The sequence below is a fragment of the Tripterygium wilfordii genome, chromosome 21 (genome assembly GCF_013401445.1).
Source record: "Tripterygium wilfordii isolate XIE 37 chromosome 21, ASM1340144v1, whole genome shotgun sequence".
Classification (NCBI taxonomy): Eukaryota; Viridiplantae; Streptophyta; class Magnoliopsida; order Celastrales; family Celastraceae; genus Tripterygium; species Tripterygium wilfordii.
Genome location: NC_052252.1, coordinates 16611712 through 16630089, shown reverse-complemented (window position 1 = coordinate 16630089; position 18378 = coordinate 16611712). Strand labels below are relative to the sequence as shown.

The 18378-nt window shown below is 39.2% G+C and overlaps 4 protein-coding genes across 6 annotated transcripts; 2 read left to right on the top strand and 2 right to left on the bottom strand.

The window, feature by feature from the left end:
* Positions 1-1159: 1159 nt before the first annotated feature.
* LOC119988948 (putative disease resistance RPP13-like protein 1) lies at positions 1160-5901 on the top strand. The gene is made up of 2 exons (XM_038834217.1): positions 1160-5042; positions 5203-5901. Exon 1 carries the CDS (start codon positions 1281-1283, stop codon positions 5025-5027), a length of 3747 nt encoding a protein of 1248 aa, XP_038690145.1. The 5' UTR covers positions 1160-1280; the 3' UTR covers positions 5028-5042; positions 5203-5901.
* A 2377-nt stretch (positions 5902-8278) lies between these two features.
* LOC119988016 (galactoside 2-alpha-L-fucosyltransferase-like) lies at positions 8279-9892 on the top strand. The gene has a single exon (XM_038832927.1). The coding sequence runs from the start codon at positions 8285-8287 to the stop codon at positions 9890-9892; it is 1608 nt and encodes a 535-aa protein (XP_038688855.1). The 5' UTR covers positions 8279-8284.
* A 1148-nt stretch (positions 9893-11040) lies between these two features.
* On the bottom strand, positions 11041-15144 carry LOC119988545 (KHG/KDPG aldolase-like). 3 transcript variants are annotated; one of them, XM_038833618.1, is made up of 11 exons: positions 14877-15144; positions 14321-14375; positions 13807-13842; positions 13671-13715; positions 13375-13458; positions 13113-13178; positions 12862-12900; positions 12500-12599; positions 12118-12268; positions 11450-11621; positions 11041-11331 (listed from the first exon to the last, which is right to left on the bottom strand). In XM_038833618.1, exons 1-10 carry the CDS (start codon positions 15080-15082, stop codon positions 11564-11566), a joined length of 840 nt encoding a protein of 279 aa, XP_038689546.1. In that variant the 5' UTR covers positions 15083-15144; the 3' UTR covers positions 11041-11331; positions 11450-11563. The 3 variants fall into 3 exon arrangements, with proteins under 3 accessions (XP_038689546.1, XP_038689548.1, XP_038689547.1); XM_038833620.1 differs by lacking the exon at positions 13113-13178; XM_038833619.1 differs by lacking the exon at positions 11041-11331 and having other exon boundaries at positions 11471-11621; positions 12137-12268.
* Positions 15145-17180: 2036 nt separating this feature from the next.
* Positions 17181-18342, bottom strand: LOC119989457 (cysteine proteinase inhibitor 6-like). Its single transcript, XM_038834991.1, has 4 exons — positions 18088-18342; positions 17771-17993; positions 17518-17663; positions 17181-17438 (listed from the first exon to the last, which is right to left on the bottom strand). The coding sequence occupies exons 1-4, from the start codon at positions 18310-18312 to the stop codon at positions 17301-17303; spliced, it is 732 nt and encodes a 243-aa protein (XP_038690919.1). The 5' UTR covers positions 18313-18342; the 3' UTR covers positions 17181-17300.
* Between the last annotated feature and the right edge of the window lie 36 nt (positions 18343-18378).

Here is an 18378-nt window from a genome sequence, read left to right as displayed (position 1 = left end):
AGTCTCCAAGCTGCAACAAAGCAACCAGAGTCTGAATTCTCCTTCGATAGATCTCTGGTGTAGTTTCTACACTCTCTTCATGGGCCTAATAAGGCATGACCCAAATAACCAACCCATCTCACAAGACCAGCCCAAACAAATACAGTGTCATAAGGTTCCTTACAGAAGTTGACTGACTTTTTGTGACCTTCTACCAGTAACCATCTTACAAGGACATAGTAGGGCCATTATGACTAGGGCAACTCTTTGCTTAAAGGGAAGAAAACGCACAAGCACTAGATGATTGGGATTTCAATGTACATGACTAAAATAGTGACCAGGTCTGGCTGCTATTGGTCACTTCCAGCTCCAGGAAATAATATCTGAAGATCAAAAGGTGCACATTTTTTTTTACCGAATTGAAAGGGAAATATCTTTTGCTTTTTTACTTTTCTTAATAGTTTTGGTTTTTTGTTGGCCCAATCTCCCCTCCATCATTGGAGGTGCTCTTACAAGGACATAGTAGGGCCATTATGACTTGGGCAACTCTTATCCTTAAAGGAAAGAGTAGGTGCACATTTTTTGTTACCTAATTGAAAAGTAAATATCTTTTGCTTCTTACTTTTCTTAATAGTCTTGGCTTGCAATGTGTTTGCAGTTCCTTTCATTGTTTTTTTTTTTACTTTTCTTCATAAAATGGCTGTGGGAGAGGCTTTTCTCTCAGCGTTCCTTCAGGTGCTGTTTGACAGATTGGCTTCTCGTGATTTCTTTCAGTTACTATTTGGTAGGAGATATGATGACTTACTGGAAAACTTGAAGATGATATTGCTATGTCTGACTACTTTGCTTAGTGATGCTGAGGAAAAGCAATTTTACTCGTCTGCTGTTCAGAAGTGGCTGAACATGGCCAAAGATGCTCTCTATGATGCTGAGGACATATTGGATGAGCTGGCTACTGAGGCTCTCAAGTGTGAACTAGAAGCCGAATCCCGAAATACCGGAAATCAGGTGAGCAATTGGAAACTTATATCATCATCCCTTAGCCATCTAGTAGGGGAATTGAATCAAACATCAGAAAGATCATTGATAGATTGGAATTTGTTGTGAAATATAAAGATGTCCTTGGTTTGCATGATTCTTTTGGTAGAAGACAGACTGTATATAGAAGACAATCACCAACCACTTCAGTGGTAGATGCATCTTCTGTTTATGGTAGGGGGAAGGATAAAGATATCTTAGTTGAATTGCTGCTAAGTGATGAAGGGAGAGATGGTGGAGTTTCTGTCGTTCCCATAGTTGGTATGGCAGGTGTTGGTAAAACAACCCTTGCTCAACTTGTGTACAATGATGACAGAGTGCAACCTCATTTTGATTTAAGAGTTTGGGTCTTTGTATCTGACCAGTTTGATATAGCATGGGTAACTACAAGAATCCTCATGTCAATTACTTCAAAAGCTGCTGATATTGACAACTTAGATCTGTTGCATGTTATGTTGAAAGAAAATTTGGTTGGAAAGAAATTTTTGCTTGTTCTAGATGATGTTTGGAATAATGGAAATAAGGATTGGGACCTTTTGTGGAGTCCGTTAAAAGCAGGCGCAAGAGGAAGTAAAGTTATAGTTACAACACGAGATAGAAGTGTTGCATCAAGCATGGCCACCATTCCAGCTCATCATTTAAGAGGTTTGTCATTTGATGATTGTTGGTCGTTGTTCCGAACTCAAGCATTTGAGGGTAGAAGTATTGATGGCCATCCTGATTTTGAAACTATTGGAAAGGAGATTGTGAACAAGTGTGAGGGCCTGCCCTTGGCTGTAAAGAGACTGGGTATCCTTTTGCGCTCTAGAGAAGATGAAGATGAATGGACTGACATATTGAAAAGAAAAATATGGGATCTGCCAGATGGAGAAAGTGACGTCTTTCATTCTCTAGCTTTAAGCTATCATCATCTTCCTGCACACTTAAGGCCATGTTTTGCATACTGTTCAGTGTTTCCTGGTGACTACGAAGTTGAAAAGGACTCTCTGGTTTTGTTATGGATAGCAGAAGGATTTGTGCAACAGCCAAAAGGAGAGAAAACATTGGAAGAAGCAGCTGATGGATATTTTAATGAGCTAGTGTCGAGATCAATCTTTGAACAGTCCATCTCTAATAGTTCAAGGTTTGTGATGCATGGCCTCATGAAAGAGTTAGCTCATTTTGTTTCTGGAGAATTTTGTTTCAGTTTGGAAGATAATGGTAAGGATATCATTCACAGCACTATTTTTAAGAAGGCCCGTCATTCCTCGTATATTCGTACCACAAGAGATATGTTCACAAAATTTGATGCCTTTATTGGAGTTGAGTGTCTACGGACCTTCTTGCCATTGGATCCATTGGATGCAGTTGGTGTAAGCTATTTGGACGGTAAAGTACCGAGCGATCTCTTGCCAAAGTTGACATGTTTACGAGTTCTTTCCCTTAAAGCGTATCGCATCACTGAATTGCCGGATTCAATTGGTAGTTTGAAACATCTACGGCACCTAGATCTTTCTTGCACTGCGATTAAAAAGTTACCTGAATCAATATGCTCTCTTTACAACTTATTAACGTTGATTTTGTTACAATGTCGCTCACTCACTAAGTTACCTACAGGGTTCAGTAACTTAGTTAACCTTAGACATCTTCAGATCAGTGAAAGTCGACTAAAAGAGATGCCACTGCAAATGGGTAGATTGAAGAATCTGTGTACATTGTCTCACTTCATTGTGGGCAAAGATGGTGGGTCTGGAATTAGAGAGTTGAGGTACATGTTGCAACTCCGTGGAACACTTCTGATTTCAGGGCTGCAAAATCTGGTCAGTTACACAGATGCAATGGACGCCAATTTAAAGAACAAGAAACAGCTTGATCAATTGGTTTTAAATTGGAGTAACAATATTTTAGATACAAGGGATGATACAGATGAAGAGGAGTTGTCCAACGCTAGGCAGCTGCACAGAGAGCAGGAAGATCCAAGCAGTCAAGGCAAAATAAGTACTAGATTCCCAAGCTTTAAGGAATATCTGCACAAACCTCTTGACTTAAAGTTCGCACAGAGAAGCGATTTCAACAGATTAAGAAATGAAAGAGTTGAAACCGAGGCACTTGGGATGCTAGAGCCTCACAAAAATATTAGGAAACTCGTGATCAAAGACTATGGTGGTAATAAATTTCCACGTTGGGTTGGTTGCAGTTCGTTCTCCAAGCTAACACATTTGGAACTTAGTAACTGCACAAAGTGTCAGTATTTACCACCACTCGGACAACTTCCGTCACTCAAAGAACTAGCTATTGAAGGAATGGAAAGAATCCAGAGCGTAGGGGCTGAGTTTTATCAGGATGGATGCTCATATGTTCCTCCTTTCCCCGTGCTAGATAATTTAAGGTTTGAGAATATGTCAGGATGGGAGGAGTGGTTTTCTTCTGGAAATGAAGGCGTGGAAGACTTTCGTAACCTTAAAAAGATTAAAATTCTGAATTGCCCTAAGCTGAGGAAAATCTCACCCCTCTTCCCTTCCTTGCAAAAGATGAACATCTGGAGCTGCAACGAATTGAGAGCTCTTCCAAAGATCCCGAGCATTGATAGCTTACAAGAAGGCAGAGAATTTCCTTGTCTGCTAGAGCTTTCTATAAGGACTTGTCCGAAACTGTGGGAATTACCGAGTTCCTTTCCTTCCTTGCAAGTGCTTGAGATGGATGGATGCCCAGAACTGATGTTACTTCCGAAGCTTCCTTCAATCCACGAATTAGAATTAAGAAAATGTGATCAGGGGCTGCTACAAAGCATCGTTGGACTCTCTTCACTTGCCTACTTGCGAATGTCTCATATTTCCGAGCTCACATGTCTAGATCACGAGTTTTTTAAATGCTTAGAAGCTCTTGAAGAACTACAGATGGCTCATTTTGGTGAGCTTGCAACATTATCTCTTGGGTTTGGCTACGAAAAGCTTTCTTATCTTCAACGGCTCGAAATTTCAGGATGTCCATACTTGACTGAGCTACCGCAAAACTTTTGCAAATTGGCACGTCTCAAGGAGTTGAGGGTCTGCAGTTGCCCATCACTACTGTCGTTTCCTGAAACGGGCTTTCCTCCTGGGCTCTTAGGTCTTGAAATCAAGGATTGCGAGGCTTTGGAACTTCTACCTGAGTGGTTGATGAACAATCATGAAGTTCCATTTCTTCTCGAATGCTTAGTAATTGAGAGTTGCTCTTCTCTTGCTTCCCTACCAAATGGTAGGATGCCTCGTTTGCTTAAACAACTGGAAATTAAAAACTGCAGGAATCTTGAGTACCTTCCAGAGGAGATTATTCAGAATAACAGGTCTCTTGAATTTTTAACGATCGTGGGGTGTCATGCTCTTAGGTCATTCCCAGAAGGTGCTTTTGCATTGCCTGCCGCCTCATCTACCACTGCCATGAAGATTAAGCAGCTTGTCATACAAGATTGCTCAAACCTTGCATCCCTACCTGGAGGCCTACACAACCTTATCTACCTTGATCACTTGGAAATAGAGGACTGCCCACTTCTCCTGTCCTTTCCCGAGCCTGGCTTACCGGCCTCTAAGCTGCTATCAATCAAAATCTCTAATTGCAGGAATCTCAGATCCCTTCCAAATCGGATGTCCAGCCTCACATCTCTTGAAGAACTTTGTATTGATGGTTGCTCTAGACTAGTGTCATTTCCAGAGGGGGGCTTGCCCACGAATCTGACGTCACTTTCGATCCTGGACTGCGAGAATCTCAAGCCTTCATGTGAGTGGGGGCTTCACAGACTTGGTTGTCTCACAGATTTCTCGTTTGGTGGATGTCAAGACCTGGTGTCGTTTCCGGAGGACTGTTTGTTTCCCAGCAATATATCCTCTCTTCATCTTCAGCGCCTGCCGAATCTCAAATCTCTTCCTAATGGAGTGCAATCTAATACCTCTCTAGAAACACTAGACATATGGGAATGTAACAGCCTCCAGACATTACCGGAGGAGGAGCCGTTGGAAATGTGTCTGAATCTTGGATATTTGAATGTTCTTTGATACAGACGTTGCAGAGTAAGTTCTCACTCTATTTGTTCCTCTATATTGATTTGGTATATAACTCGCTTTTCGAACAGGATTACTGTACTAATCTTCATATGTTAATAGTTGGAATGTCAAATTCATGACAATTATGTAGACATTTAAAGCTTCTCACTAATATATTGGCTTGCAGTCTGTACGTTGCTTTGCAGACCAATTGTGTGGCAAGGCTTTTGCTTTCAGGCTTCTGTCAAGACGTTCAGGCTTATGTTTAGGTCGAACTTTGCCTTTTGTTCTGAGGTTCACTTCAAGTCTTCAAGCTTTCCTCATCATTTCTCTGTGTTTCATCAAGAAACTAGCCTGAATATCCATTAGTGCGTCAGTTAAGGCATCCAAAGGTGGAAATCTTCTCATGGATCTTACTCAACAGAAAATTATCCACCAGGGACATTTTAGCTCAAAGGGGTATCAGTCTCTCCACAGAGAACGTCTGCCCTTTCTGCTCATCCTCTCCTGAAACAGTGAATCACCTTTTCAGTCAATGCTCTGGCCCCTCTTCTCTGTGTATCAGATGGTGGATTGGTGGGGTTTATCTTGGTGCCCCTCTGGTGACATTTGCAGCTTATTTGATCAGTGGTGCAGTTTGGTGGTGATTGGTGATCTGCAGAGAACATTATGGTCCATGTTGTTCTATACCATTGTGTGGTCCATCTGGAAATAAAGAAATGAAAAAGTTTTTCATGGAAAACAAGTGATCTGGAGTAATATCTACACATTGATATTTGTTCAGATTGAAGATGTGGCGGCTTTATATCATCCCAAAATTTTCCATATTCTTCTCATCAGCAGCTTCTTCAATCCTCAGCCTGTGTAAAACGTTGGAACAACCATGTAAAAGTCAGGAGCTCATCTCATTTACAGTGGGCACCTCCTCCAGTTAATCAGCTGAAGTGGAATGTGGATGGATCAGCTTTGTGGAAACCAGGTTTGGCAGGAATAGGTGGTGTTTTGAGAGACTCTAATGGTGCTTTCATCTGCTTGTTCTCATGTAGTATTGCTGTATTGGTATCTCTGATTCCAGTGAAGCAGAAATCAGAGCTATCAGAAAAGCATTGGAGTTATCTATCCAAATGCTTGAGTTGTTTTTGGTTTCTATATATACATTGCAAACCTTTGCTGCTTATCAAAAAAAAAAAATGAATAAAATCTTGAAAGGAAAGAAAAAGAGTATATAATTATATATCAAAAAAAGAATCTGGGCCGGCTGGGCCTGGAGAGAAAGAAGCATGGGCCTAAAGCCTGTATCTTTCGAGGTTTTTTAGTATCTTGGCGCAGCCCGTTTGATAGTACCAACAATCAAAAAAGGATCTGGGCCGGCTTTGTCTGGAGTGAAAGACGCATGGGCCTGAAGCCTGTATCTTGGCCCAGCCCGTTTGACATGCCAAGTTCAACCCATGTACAGCTATCAATATTATTCCCATCTTCCATAATTTCCTTATTACCACACTATGAATTCAATTACACAGCTTTGAATATACATTCAATTCAGAACGTATAAGACTCTATTAGGTAATAAATATATTTGACAGATTATTAGGTCATTTGTCATCAAACTATAAGGGCTAATGAAGGAAATTACCAATCAAGCTCTTTAAATTTACCTTCTAAAAATCATTATCATATTTTTGGAAAAATAATTTTTTTCATACTGTATAAATCAAATTGAATATTTAACGGATGGAAATGAATTTTGTTCAATAGAGGTTGAAGTCATTACTTCATCAATCCTCTTGCATATTCAATCATAAACTTACAACTTTTCAATTCCTTTGGTTTTTCTCTCATTCATTGCTGATTTAATACTTATCAGCCAAATTCCAATTTCATATATATATATATATATATATATATATATATATATAGACACACACACTAAACCTTTGTTCTCGGTTTTTAGGATTTATAATTTAGGGTTTAAGTGTCGGAGAATGATCTTGTAGAGTATCTTATGACTGAATCATTTGCACAATCCAAGGAGATTCAATCAATCAATTTTCTTCACAAAGAACCAGGTTTTCCTTCTAATTACTTCTGAATTGTTTCTTGTTGATTTATTTTCATGGTATATGAATTGAACTCAATAGAAGGATAAACTGATGATTTGGTAAATAATTGTCACTTTTTTTCCTTCTTTTATTTTGCATATTTTCAATTATGGCCCCTTTTTTTTTTATTACAATGGTGGTGTGGGGAATTACAGAGATTTCGTTTATGCAATCAAAAAGGCATGATTGTTTCATTATTTAGGAAAAAACCTTTGTGCAGCTTATGCATACTCTTTTTTTTTTTTTGAAATAGGGGTTGGGGAGGGGGCGTCAGGACGGGACTTGAATCCATGCCCTAATGGATGGGTCAATCCTTTATATGCAATCTTATGCATACTTGGTTATATAACCAACAACATATTATGATATTAATCTACAATAACTAATTCTTTTTTTTATCCTAAAAAATTGGGACATGCGAGGCACGAATTGGAATCATTAATCTACAATACCACGTCTCTTTCTTGTTTCAAAAGTCATGTGTGTGTGTGTATATATATATATATATATGTTTCAATTCTATGACAACTAGTAATATAGTTTTTGTTGATCATATGTTGAAGTTTTGGCCCGAATTTGTAGCCTAATTGTGAATCAAAGCTATGTTTGTACAGAAGAATTTCAAGAGACCGACGATGAGGTTCTCCGCAACTTTGATCACTTCTCTCATCTTTCTGCCTGTTTTATTGATGATCTTGATCGTTTGTCGGAAAACAACGTTTAATCTGGTCGAAACATTTAGTAAAGTTAAGCTCGGAGGAGTAGGAGATTGTGCAGACCTTTCACAATGCAAACCTGGTATGATTTCGCTATCTTCGCAACAATTTTGTTTTCTAGTATAGTTCATAGAAAGTTAGTAACACTCACAGAAACAGTCTCTCTGTAATTCCGGGGCTAATGAAACTTTTGATCATCGAAAGATTGATCAAGTTCCAACCAAGGAACCCAAAGTTTTAAAATTGTTCTAATTTGTACAATCGGACATATTTCTCATTGTTCGGACAATAAATTTCGTCGATGTTGCATAAAAATCAATGTATTTGTATTTTCAGCTGATGTGGTGACTTGAAAATTAATATAATGACACAGAAAAAAAAAAAAAAAACCCAAAAAAACCGAAAGTTGGCCAATTCAGTGAGTGAGTGACCAAAAGTTGTATTAACTCCCGTAATGCCGGTTAAGGTTAGCTTAAGATTTATGTTTCAAATGATTGTGTTGCATTTGCTCAATTTTGGTAAAATATGTGCAGGTTTGGTAAACGAAGGTGTTGAACCAACTAGTACTCAAAATGACAGACTTCTTGGAGGACTTATGGCTCCTGGGTTGGATGAGCTATCTTGTTTAAGCAGGTACCAGTACTTCCGATACCGGAAAACCTCTCGTAAACCATCCTCTTATCTAATATCCAGACTACGAAGCTACGAACAGCTTCACAGACGTTGCGGACCGAACACTGAATCCTTCAAGAAATCACTCCAGCAAGTCCAATCTGGTCACATTGACAACACCTCAGACTGTAACTATGTAGTTTGGACATTCTCAAATGGACTTGGAAACAGAATGATATCAATTGCTTCATCATTCCTTTACGCTCTCCTCACTGACCGCGTCCTGCTCATCCACCATGTCCCTGACATTGACATGGCTGAACTGTTCTGCGAGCCTTTTCCGAACTCAACGTGGTTTCTGCCTCTGGAAAATCCATTCAACGATGATTTCAAGATCTTCAATGGGCAATCCCCTAAAAAGTACGGTAATCTGGTGATGAACAAGAAGATAAACACTTCGACGATGCCTCCACCGACACATCTATATCACTACATTGCTTACGATTTCGAAGATCAAGACAAGGTCTTTTACCAGGATGAACATCAAGCATTTCTTGTCTCTGTGCCTTGGTTGATTTTGAAGTCTGATGAGTACTTCGCCCCGTCGTTCTTCTTGATGAGAAGTTTCAGGCAGGAACTAGACATGCTGTTTCCTGACAAAGAAACTGTTTTTCATCTTCTCGGACGCTACCTTTTCCTTCCATCGAACGAGGCTTGGGGACTAATTACAAGATTCTACGACGCTTACTTGGCGAATGCAGATGAGAGAATTGGGATTCAAATTAGAGTCGTCAATACACAAGTTAATCCATTTCAAAGTGTCATGGATGGGATGTTAGCCTGTCTTTCTAGTCAAAAAATTCTGCCTGATGTCGTTGAAACGAAAAAAATTTCTACGGAAACTCGACCCAGAAACCAGAGAAAATCAAAAGCAGTTCTGATAGCATCATTGTTCCCACAATACTATGAGAACATGAAGAGTAAGTACTGGACGAGACCAACTGTGACAGGGGAGTTAGTTGGGGTTTATCAACCAAGTCATGAAGAATATCAACAGTTTGGAAATAATATGCACAATGTGAAAGCTTGGGCTGAAATGAATCTACTTAGCTTGTGTGATGTGTTGGTGACGAGTTCTTGGTCGACTTTCGGGTACGTAGCTCAAGCACTTGGAGATTTGAAGCCATGGATTCTTTACACAACTGATAGTCAAGTGAAGCACAATCCTTCTTGTCTTCGAGCCTTGTCAATGGAGCCTTGCTTCCATTTTCCTCCCATTCTTGGCTGCCAGGCGAAGTATATGCGCGACAATCAGGTCGTTTTTCCTCCATATAATGACTGCAAACCTCATGTCAAGCTCTATGCCAATACCAGTGATCCTGTTCATGTGCAGCATTGTGAGGATTCAACATTCGGATACAAACTGGTTCATCAAAAGCATTTAGTTTGATTGATTTATTGTGTACATTAGAGCACATCAATATACAATTGAATTTATCTGAATTATCATCAAAATCCGTGTATCGATAAGTCGAACAATAGTTTTAACAGATCAATTTGATGAAAATAAATTTGTCAAACAATGTGACTTGTTCCAACAGTTACACATGTATACTTATTTGATAAAAATTTACACTAACTAACCTTTTGATTTCCAGTAAAAACTAGAAGCAATGTTGCATGAATTGAGGAACCTCGTGAAGTTAGCATCTCTGTTCCCTCACTACTATGGAATATCACTGGTCAAGACTCAAGACCAACAGTGACAGGAGACATGATAAGCCATGAAGAATATCAACAATTTGGAAATAACATGCACAATGTAAAAGCATGGGCAGACATGAACCTTCTCAGCTTGTGCGATGTAATAATGCTGACCAGTTTGTGATCGACTTTCGGGTACATAGCTCAATCACTAGGAGGTCTGAAGCCATGGATGCTGTATACAACAGATAGTATAGTGAAGCAGGATCCTCCTTGCCATCGGGCCTTGTCAATGGAGCCTCGCATCCATTTTCCACCCATTCATGACTGCCAGGCTAAGTACAAAGTTGGTAAAACGCTATGTTTTTCCTCCCTTTAATGACTGTAAGCCTCATGCCAATCTTGATGCCGAAACCAGTGACCCTGATTATGTCAAGCACACTGTGAGGATGCAACTTTTGGATACAAACTGGTTTATATCCAAAAGTTGATACGTTGTATTGAAGGTTTTGATTAAACAATTCAACTGCTTTCCTTTGGCAGCAATCCCAATGAACACCATGAAGTATTTGGTTACAGGGTTTGTTCTTGCAGTTCTGTCTGCAGGATTTGCAACAAGAAGAATCCACACTATCAAAATTCTTTGCCGTTAATTATTTTGTATTTTCTCCAAAGGCCATTTTGTGAACCCAAAAAAATAAGAAGGCCCACAGGCCCAAGCCCAGAAACTACCCACTTTCATTTTGTTTGGATCGAATCCAGCCCAATCCCATCATCATGATCGTACGTGGCACTCTCCCAGGCATTGCACTTAGACGGCATCGTTTCATAGTGCATCTCCGTGCCCAAGCCGTACTACAAAGTTCAAGCTCTTGCACATTTCTCCACAAGTCGTCCAAACATTTGCTTTCTTGTATAAAACCATAAACAGTCCCGTCTGATCAGAACCTCTCTATCCTCCACAAAACTTTCCTTCATTTTCCCGAGAAAATCAAATCTCACATGTCCTAGGATAACATATACAGTGTAAAAATTTTATTTCATTTCTTATCCTTGTGTGCAATGGAAACTAGGACCTCAAAGGTCACCGGAGGAGGTGGACATAATCCTCAGCAAAATCCTTCTTGTGTCACTCTATCGATACCAGAGAAGCACAAGATTCTCGAATGTCTTCTTAAATTGTTGCTGCCAAAGGAAAGGAATTGAATTGTTGAATGTTAGCTGTTCATTGTGCGATATGATACCTTTTTCTTTTTTTGTAATGGAAAAACTACTGTGAAACCTAGATAAATTTCCCAATCACCTTGAGAGTAGTTTGACACACTCCACGTTTACTTTTCTGACATGTTCATGTTCCCTTCCCTCCATGGCAACGATGATGCTATCTAAAATTTGTTCACAGTGCTTTTGATGTGGACTATGATGGATTTACTCCACGAAAACTGTCAGCTAGGAGTGGAGTCATCTGCCTCTTTCTGCAAGAAATCAAAACCAGAAATGACATTCCGTCGCATAAAGCAAGTAGGCATTGCTTATGATATGAAAAGCTTCTTCAGAGAACATAATAAAATGTAGCATTTCTACAAAGGTTACAATGATTTGCGAAAAAATATATAAACGATAGTCGAAAAGTAATCTTAAGAAATTAAGAAGACCAGAGACAGATTATTGTGATTTGTGAATATTCTCCCATTCCCGTCAGCCTTGGACTGTAATTTTAGATGAAAAAATGATTATGTAAAGAGTATGAGCAGCAGTCCCTGTCCTCAGCTCTAGTCTAGGGTAGAAGTAGAAATGTGTTGACAAAGGGCACATATTTTGATACGATTACACAGGTACAGATACTAAAAATACTACGGCAGTTACATGTAAAACAGTTAATTCAGTTAACAGGGACTTGAAGAGGAAGAATTGAGGATAATGACGGGAGAGGGGATACAAATATGCGAAACTAGAAATTAAAATTCTCACCGATCTAAAGCCTCTTTACCCCGCAAAACAGCAAGGCACGCGAGTTGATATATGGCATCAAAGTTCTTTTGTCTCATTGCTTCTTTATCAAATATGGCATCTGATAAAACAACCGATGCTGCTCCACAAGCTATATAGTCCCCAATCAATCCTGTATCAATTAAGTTCAAAACAAATATATTATCTATTTCATGGAAAACAAATTCCTTTAGACATGTTAATCCCAAATAGAAGATATGCAAACCGCGCAATTAAAACAAAAAAGAATATCCCATCTAGTTCATCTTCAGAAAGCAGAGAAACCGCCAACTTCTCAAATCCTCAAATCAGACAAATTAAATTATAAGGATTTGACAACAGTGGACAGTGGTCAATAACCAACCTATTGTTATGCCTTGAGAAGCAACCATTGGAATGTTAGGAAAAGGCTTCTTAATTGCTGATATATACTGAACACCTCCTAATGCAGAAACAGGGTAAACCTAAACCACCAAAAGAAAAATTCGTAAGACAGCCCTAGGTTGAAAAATATTCCTACGCACCATACCGAAATTCAGTGCATTAAATAATTAATTAGTGAGGTAGAAATGCATCTTAGCAAAGGAAACAATTGAACATACATAATACTTTATTTCCAACTTGAAATTTTAGGAAGGCTTGATGCAGCAATGTTTGAAAATAAGCTGATGAGCTAATACAGACTAGAATACAATCTGAGAAAATACCATTTTTTAAGGGGCTCACCTTGACAACTTTGGCACCAGCGTCATATGCATAGAATATCTATAACAGAACAAAAAAGATTTAATTCCTTTCCCAAGAGAGCGCAAGATGATGAAGAAAATTTTAAAATCAAATGTCATATGATACATCACCATTGTAAAAAAGAAAGTAAACTGTCCAAAGACAATATTTACAGTAAATTAATTAAGCCAAAATGAAAACTAGAGGCATCAAAATCTGTGAAGAAATCCTGAAGTTACAATGATTCTTACTTCAGTTGGTGTCATTGCACCAGGTATGTACAATATCTCACCATCTTCAGTATCATCCATAATGTCCTAAGCACAAGTGAACTTGTTTAGTATAAAGAAAGGAGTATTCGCATCTGAGACTACAAGAGTAGTTGGGTAGGCCATTAAAAAATGGTTAAGTATAATGAGAAAGGGAGTAGAGAAGGTACAGGAAAAAGTTTGAAACTTTAACTTTCATATTGGAAGTAAAAAACATGTGATTATTGGACATATAAACACATACCTTCACCATAATAGGACTCATGAGAAACTTGGCTCCCGCCCTTTTTGCATTTCTGACATCCTCAGCACTCAAAACTGTCCCAACCTGCACATGACAGCATCAGAAGATTTAACAATAGTAATTCCATCAGTGAAATTTATAACAGAAAGTCAGAAACCTATCTAGGGTGCAAGTCCATGTCGAAAAAGGCACAAAAGTCTATTATTATCAGCTTCAAATGTTCAAAAAAAGAAATAGTTTGAATAAAATTTTTATTTTCACTGCCAAAGGCAAAGAGAAGCTTGAAAGAGCATTACCCCAAATGCCACAGTGGGATGGTCCTGCACTAGCTGGCATAAAACCTAAAGAAAGAAAGAAAGCAAAAAAAAAGTTCTTAAGCTGACTGGCCAGATACAGCGAGTGGCAACTAAAATGGCAATACATGAAGAGAACCTGAAAAACGCCTGGGGTGGACCTGACAATCTCCAGCTACATGTCAAGAAAAAGAATATTAATCAAAACATGAAGGAAGACATATAATTATTAACTCAACTAGGACATGAAGATAAATTGTTTACGTACATCTCCCAAATTCAAAGTGTACAACTACAGAGCCAAAGTGTGCTTGACCTTCCTAATCAAAGGAGTTCCTAGGATATGGCCGAAAGTGTGCTCGCACCAAGTGGGGATTTAGAACAACAAAATTTATAGATTACAGGATACATCTGAAAAATGAGAACCCTTTTGATAGTTTAAAACGTTGCAGCTGCAGATAACCGACTGATATTATTTTTTGTAACATCGAAACAGTCACGACAAAGATCGATATCCTATTTTGATCTTAGATTAACAGGATGGAGGAACGCTACCCTAAACCCCAAGAATCAGAGAATATAAAGCATAAACGCACAGGAGTTCCTACTTGCAACCTGAAAAACAAGAAAAAAATATCTATAACATAACTCACAACTGAAATGCCACCCCTGATTGCAGTGCTAGCAGCTTCCATTGCAAGCTCCGCACTACATGAAAATGAAAACTATGTAAGCCAAATTTGTTTACTGCAACTATCATGAAATTTATTTTAAATAATAAATCAAATATCCATTCTTGATTGGAAAGGAAATTTTACTAAAGGGCACCGAGCCACCGAGGCAGTGCAAAAAAACACTATCAAGAATCTTTACTAGAAAAGATACCAGAAACTTGATAATGACATCCCGTGTGTAACTCTTCATCCATTTACCGAACCATATCATGGCTATTAATCACAAAAAATCAAAATTTACGCTTCAGCAAATTATAAGGACAAATAATTCAGCCAAAAATGTTCTTCATCAAAAGCTCAAGCACAACCTTTCTTTCAATCCACCTATAAACTAACAGATAATTCTTGTCACTTTCAAAACAAAACTCGACCTTTTATAAGGAAAATCCAAGCTTCATTATTTTCTTTAACAATGAAAATACAATGAAATCCGAAACATGTGCAACGAACGTAGAGAGAGAAGGAAAGAGGTTACTTGTTGGCTCGGAGGCAAGCGATGACGCCAGAATCCAGAATCTGCGACAAAGTCTTGGCTTTGGTACTGGTTATTGAGGACTTGGGAGAAGCACAGCAAGAAACCCTAAGTCTGGTGTGGAGTGGTGGTGATGGTGATGGTGCTATAGAAATGCGAGGGGAAGGACACCACAAGCTACATGAGCTAAAACCCGCTAATGTTGCCATACACAGAGCCGAACAGTCCTCTCCCCTCACTGACTTTCTTTTAGGTTCTCTCTGCTACAGCGATTCCGCAAAAAACTATGACAAATAAATTAAAAAATATTGCTTATAAAATGACAAAAGAATTTAAAATTTAAAATTTAAATAAAAATTGAATGATTTTAAAAAAGAAAAGTTAAAAGAGAAAGAATATCGTAAACTAATATTAAAAAATTACCAAGTAGATCTCATTTCCCTCATATAAATATGTCTCTCTTTTCTTCTCTCCTCTTTTTTTTTCTTCGACAGATCATCTCTTATAGAGGTGAAACTGAAAATTTTCATCTATATATCGTAGATTTTTCACCTATACATTGTAGATTTTTCACCACACCGACTTCTTCTTGTATGTTTTAGCAACACATATATGATGCACACACTGATGATGTTCTTACATCTAGTGGAGATTGATATTTTTTAATGAAGGACAAGTCAAAAACCTATATTCAATCTATATCTCTTATGTCTGGTTTATATCTATTGTTTAGTTTATTCGGGTGCATCCTAGGAAAGTGTTATTTTAGTCTGTCCGATTTTCATCTCGGGGTAGTGTTGTCATATTGGAATTGTTAGGTGTTTGTTTGTTGTTCTCAAGTTTTGATGCTTATTTTTCTTGGTTTCAGTTTGTAATTTTCAAGATTGTTATTGTGATGCTAGGTGTAACTTTGTTTTCCCAGAATTAAGGCTCCTAGAATGAATTGTTGGGACTTGTACCCTTTAAAAAAAAAAAAGTTTACGGCAGGTGGCATCGGTTCAATCTTTGCTCTGCTTTTGTTACCATATGCTAACAGCCTTTATAAAGGTAAATTTCTATGACGATCTTGTAGCATCATAGAAAGGGATTAGGGAGGTTGACAGCCTCGCACGTTGATCTGGTCTAATCACGTATTTGTGATTTGTGTTAAAACTTAAAAGATCAAAGTTCCAGTCAAAAAAATTGAGCAAAACAAAAGGGTGGTGAGGTCAACTTTTATAATTGATGATCTTTTTAAGGAGAAAATCGTGTTGAACTCAACTTTTAAGGACAAAACCGTCTAGTCTTGAGGTCAGGTCCAAAGCAGACAAGTTGTTTTGGGTTTGTGATCTTAGTTTATCAGAACAATTGAATCCTATGATCATGAAAATGCAGACGCTTTAATTTGTGTTCATAAACGACTGTAATGCCTGACATGGTAGACAGACACCATGGAGAGAAGTATGGTAGATAGACAGATACAGACTTCTATTCTCGGGTGCCAATTGCCTCATCCAGGACAGGTAAGATGTTTTATGAATTTCCTTCTATATTATCATATGGTCTTGGATTGAGACAATTAGCCTTACTAGATATTGATGTTTATGTGCTTAGCTTCAAAAAATCTCTCTACACTACTTTTTGAGAAATTGATGTCTCCTACTGCCAGTTTGGAAAACGGACTTAAGACATATATATAGGGGTAACATATATATAGGGGGTAGTCCGGTGGGTCGAAAGACCTCCCCTCCTATATGGTACGTGGGCTTCGGTTAGGGGTGCTTGGCTCGGACTATAGCCTATATAGCACCCCACGTGGGTTTCGGAAGGTCGGAAACCGAAGCCGTGGGCGCTCAGCAAGGATGCCCTTGTCGAGTGCCCACACGTGGGAATCGGAATTTCGCTGGATTGGTCGTGTCTTGCACAATGAGCGGATTGGATGCGTGGGTATGGGTGTGGGCATCCTATCCAAATCGCTCACGAGTACTTGGCTTGGCCTTTCAGCTCGGGGTGCTTGGCTTGGGCAACTGAGTCGTGCACACCTCGTCGGAATCGAAAGTGGGCGCTCGGCAAGGATGCCCTTGCCCAGTGCCCATATGTGGGAATCGGAATTTCGCTGGATTGGTTGTGTTGATAACGACTGTAATGCCTGACATGGTAGACAGACACCATGGAGAGAAGTATGGGCTGCCATACCAACATGGAGAGAAGTATTACGGGCTTCTGCCATGGTAGATAGCTTTCACCAGTGGGGCTATTTTGTCCTGGGCTAAATTAGTCCCGTTTCCCTTATAGCGGAGGACTACACCTCGATATTGGGTTGTCATGTTTTAGTGTTAAAAAACCACAAGTTCAGCTTCAAATTATTTACCAAACAAAGTTCAAACACAAACACATTTGTCTTAGTACAAGCAGCAACGTCGAAATCAAATAGCCTAAACACGGGGTCTAAGAGTGGTGAGGCTCCATATGGTTAAGATGGAGTGCACCTTCATTGTTCTGGTGGACCTCAACCTTGTATTTCTCTTCTTTGTCTCCTCTCTTCACCTTCAACAGCATCTCATATTTCGCAGAATCCTCAACCACCTAGTGTACGCAAAACCACTCGATTTAGGGCACAATCAAAGTAACTGAGAAGACGGAACAAGGTTTGGAGAGAACATACCTCGGCCTTTGCATGAACGATCTCATGAAGTTCGTAAGGGAACAGCGAGTTCGATCTCTGCTGGATCATCTTCACTGCATGATTTGCTGCTTCTTGGACTTGTGGATCATGAGCCGGTACCTCTTTCCATCCAGGAGGATGATCCCCTGGTTCAATCACTCGATTACACGAACTCAATTTTGCGAATAAAGTAACGTAAATTCAAATTTAACACAAAAAAGGGGAAATCGGTGAAACTGTTACTATTTATTACCTTTCTTAGCACCGAGATCGGAGGAGGTGAACGGAGAGGAGGAATCGCCGGCGTGCGTGAATTCCTGCAATTCCTTGAAGTTCAACCACGGCTTCACCCATACCTTCGCCTCGTACAGCTTCTTCTTCCCTGCTTCAACCGCCTCGATAGTCAGATGATGCAATGTTCCGGCCACAACTTGTTCCTTCGCCTTCACAACCCTCCCGAACTCTAGGATCGCATTCTTCCAACATTCAAGAAATCGATCACTTCAGGTAAGCCGTAGATCGAGCAATCAATCGCAAAAAAAAAAAAAGGGAAAAAGAAGCAAGAAATACCTCTTTCTTGTTATGCTCTTCGACAGCGAAGCGAGCGAGGCCGTCGATCTCCGCGCTATTTTGTACTCCCTGGGATTCGTAAATTCCTCCGACAATGGTGGCCATTTCTTCGCTACAGAACCCCGAAGAAAAAGATCCTTTCGATCCAGAAGCGGAAGAGAATGATAATGAAACGAGTATCAGTGCGATCAGAGGAACTACTCGTAGTGAATTTTTCGATTTCATTTCGCTTCTTTCACGGATTTTATATAGATTTTTGCACTTCCAGGACTTGGATATCTATACGCTTTC